This window comes from Octopus bimaculoides, chromosome 8 (genome assembly GCF_001194135.2).
Source record: "Octopus bimaculoides isolate UCB-OBI-ISO-001 chromosome 8, ASM119413v2, whole genome shotgun sequence".
In the NCBI taxonomy this organism is placed as follows: domain Eukaryota; kingdom Metazoa; phylum Mollusca; class Cephalopoda; order Octopoda; family Octopodidae; genus Octopus; species Octopus bimaculoides.
This window is the reverse complement of record NC_068988.1, coordinates 54,257,950-54,259,567: the sequence shown is the minus strand read 5'-3', so window position 1 is coordinate 54,259,567 and position 1,618 is coordinate 54,257,950. Positions and strand designations below refer to the sequence as shown.

At 37.7% G+C, this 1,618-nt stretch overlaps 1 protein-coding gene across 12 annotated transcripts in view; it reads right to left on the bottom strand.

Annotated features, from left to right (window-relative positions):
• LOC106882633 (tensin-1) overlaps positions 1-1,618 on the bottom strand; it is an 835,201-nt gene that overhangs the window by 596,043 nt on the left and 237,540 nt on the right. The window contains exon 1 of one of the 12 annotated variants that reach the window (XM_052970120.1): positions 942-1,361. The exons of the other annotated variants lie outside the window; for them this stretch is intronic. Coding sequence (XP_052826080.1) covers positions 942-1,118 — 177 coding nt within the window. The 5' untranslated portion in view covers positions 1,119-1,361. Of the gene's footprint in view, positions 1-941; positions 1,362-1,618 lie in introns of those variants that run through there. 12 annotated transcript variants of the gene reach the window in all.

Below are 1,618 nucleotides of genomic sequence, written 5' to 3'. Positions count from 1 at the left end.
ATATATATATATATATACATATACATATATATATATTTTATATATTTATATATATATATATATATATACACACACATACATACACATACACACACACACACATATATATGTGTGTATGTATGCATATGTATATTCATGTAACTGTTTGTATACATTCATGTACATGTGTATGTTTTGTATCCGTGCATGTATGTATGTACATATGTATGGTTATATACATGCATGTGCAAATGTATGTTTGTATACATAATCATCATCATCATCATCATTATTTAGCCCCTCCCCCTCCCACTATCCATTATTTAACATGGCAAACTTGACACCAAAATCGCCGGGATGGGATGTATGCATGCAAGCAGCATCTTTGTTTGTACATATAAATATGGAAACAAGTTTATCAATTCGGTCCTAAGAAAATGAAAAAAAGAAAAGAAAAAGAAGTGAAACAAACTCCACATGGCTTTTCACTGCCACCACCACCACCACCACCACCACCACCACAACCACCACCATCACCTCCACCATCACAGCCATCACAGCCATCATCACAATGATCGTTGAAGATAACCATCATTGTTTTCACCATCAGTGTCATCATCATCATCATCATCATCATTATTGTTATCATCATCATCATTATCATAATTGTTATCATCATCATCATTGTCATCATCATCGTAATTGTCAGTTATCCCCCTCCACTATTTAACACAACAAACCTGACACCAAAACCACCACCACTACCAGCGCCGGTTTCCCTTTCCACATTCTTCACTCACTTTTCCTCTCTCTTCTTTTCTTTCCTTTCTTTAAGCCCCCCCCCTCCAAACCCCGAAACTTTATGTAAAATAACCACGACTATCTATCTAATCTACGTTAACGAAATTCAAATCAATTGAAACACATAGACAAAAAAAAATTAATAAACTTCTGAAACTCACCCAGTGGTACCACGAGATTCCAGAGATGTATCGATTGCGAAAGTCCCCTACGTACGTGGAGAGAACGGTTACCACTTTCTTGAGTTTCAGTGGCATAAAAGTTCCACAGTAGTCCTCAAAAGAATAAATCCCATAGTCCCCATCGAAAAGTGGATAAATCTTCGCCTGTTTTTGCATGGCGTGTTCTTGGTTTAGTATACGGAGACCCTATATCTTTCTCCTCACATCCGTACTGCCTATTGCTGCTCTGAACTCAGCTTGAGATTGTCTTTTTTTTGCTGTTGTTGATTTTGTTTTTCCTTTCTTTTTTTCTTTCTTTTTTTCAAAGTTTCTTTTTCTTTTTCTTTTTTTTTTCTGCTTTCTTGGTTATTTTGCTACTGACTCTTACAGCCTATCCACCCCCTATTCCCAGTTACATATGCATACGCCACCCTCTCTCTCACACATTTCTCCGCCACTCCACTCTTCTTTCTTTCATCCTCTATTTCTTCTGTCTTCTTTGCCCTCTCCTCCTTACATCCCCTCCGCTCCTCTCTTGCTCTCTCTCTCTCTTTTTCCACTTCTTTCTGTCCCTCTCTCTCTCTCTCTCTCTCATTTCCCACTTCTAATCCTCACTTATTATTTACATATGCACATCTATTCTCTTTCTCCATTTCCCCACCTCTGTCTGTTTGTCT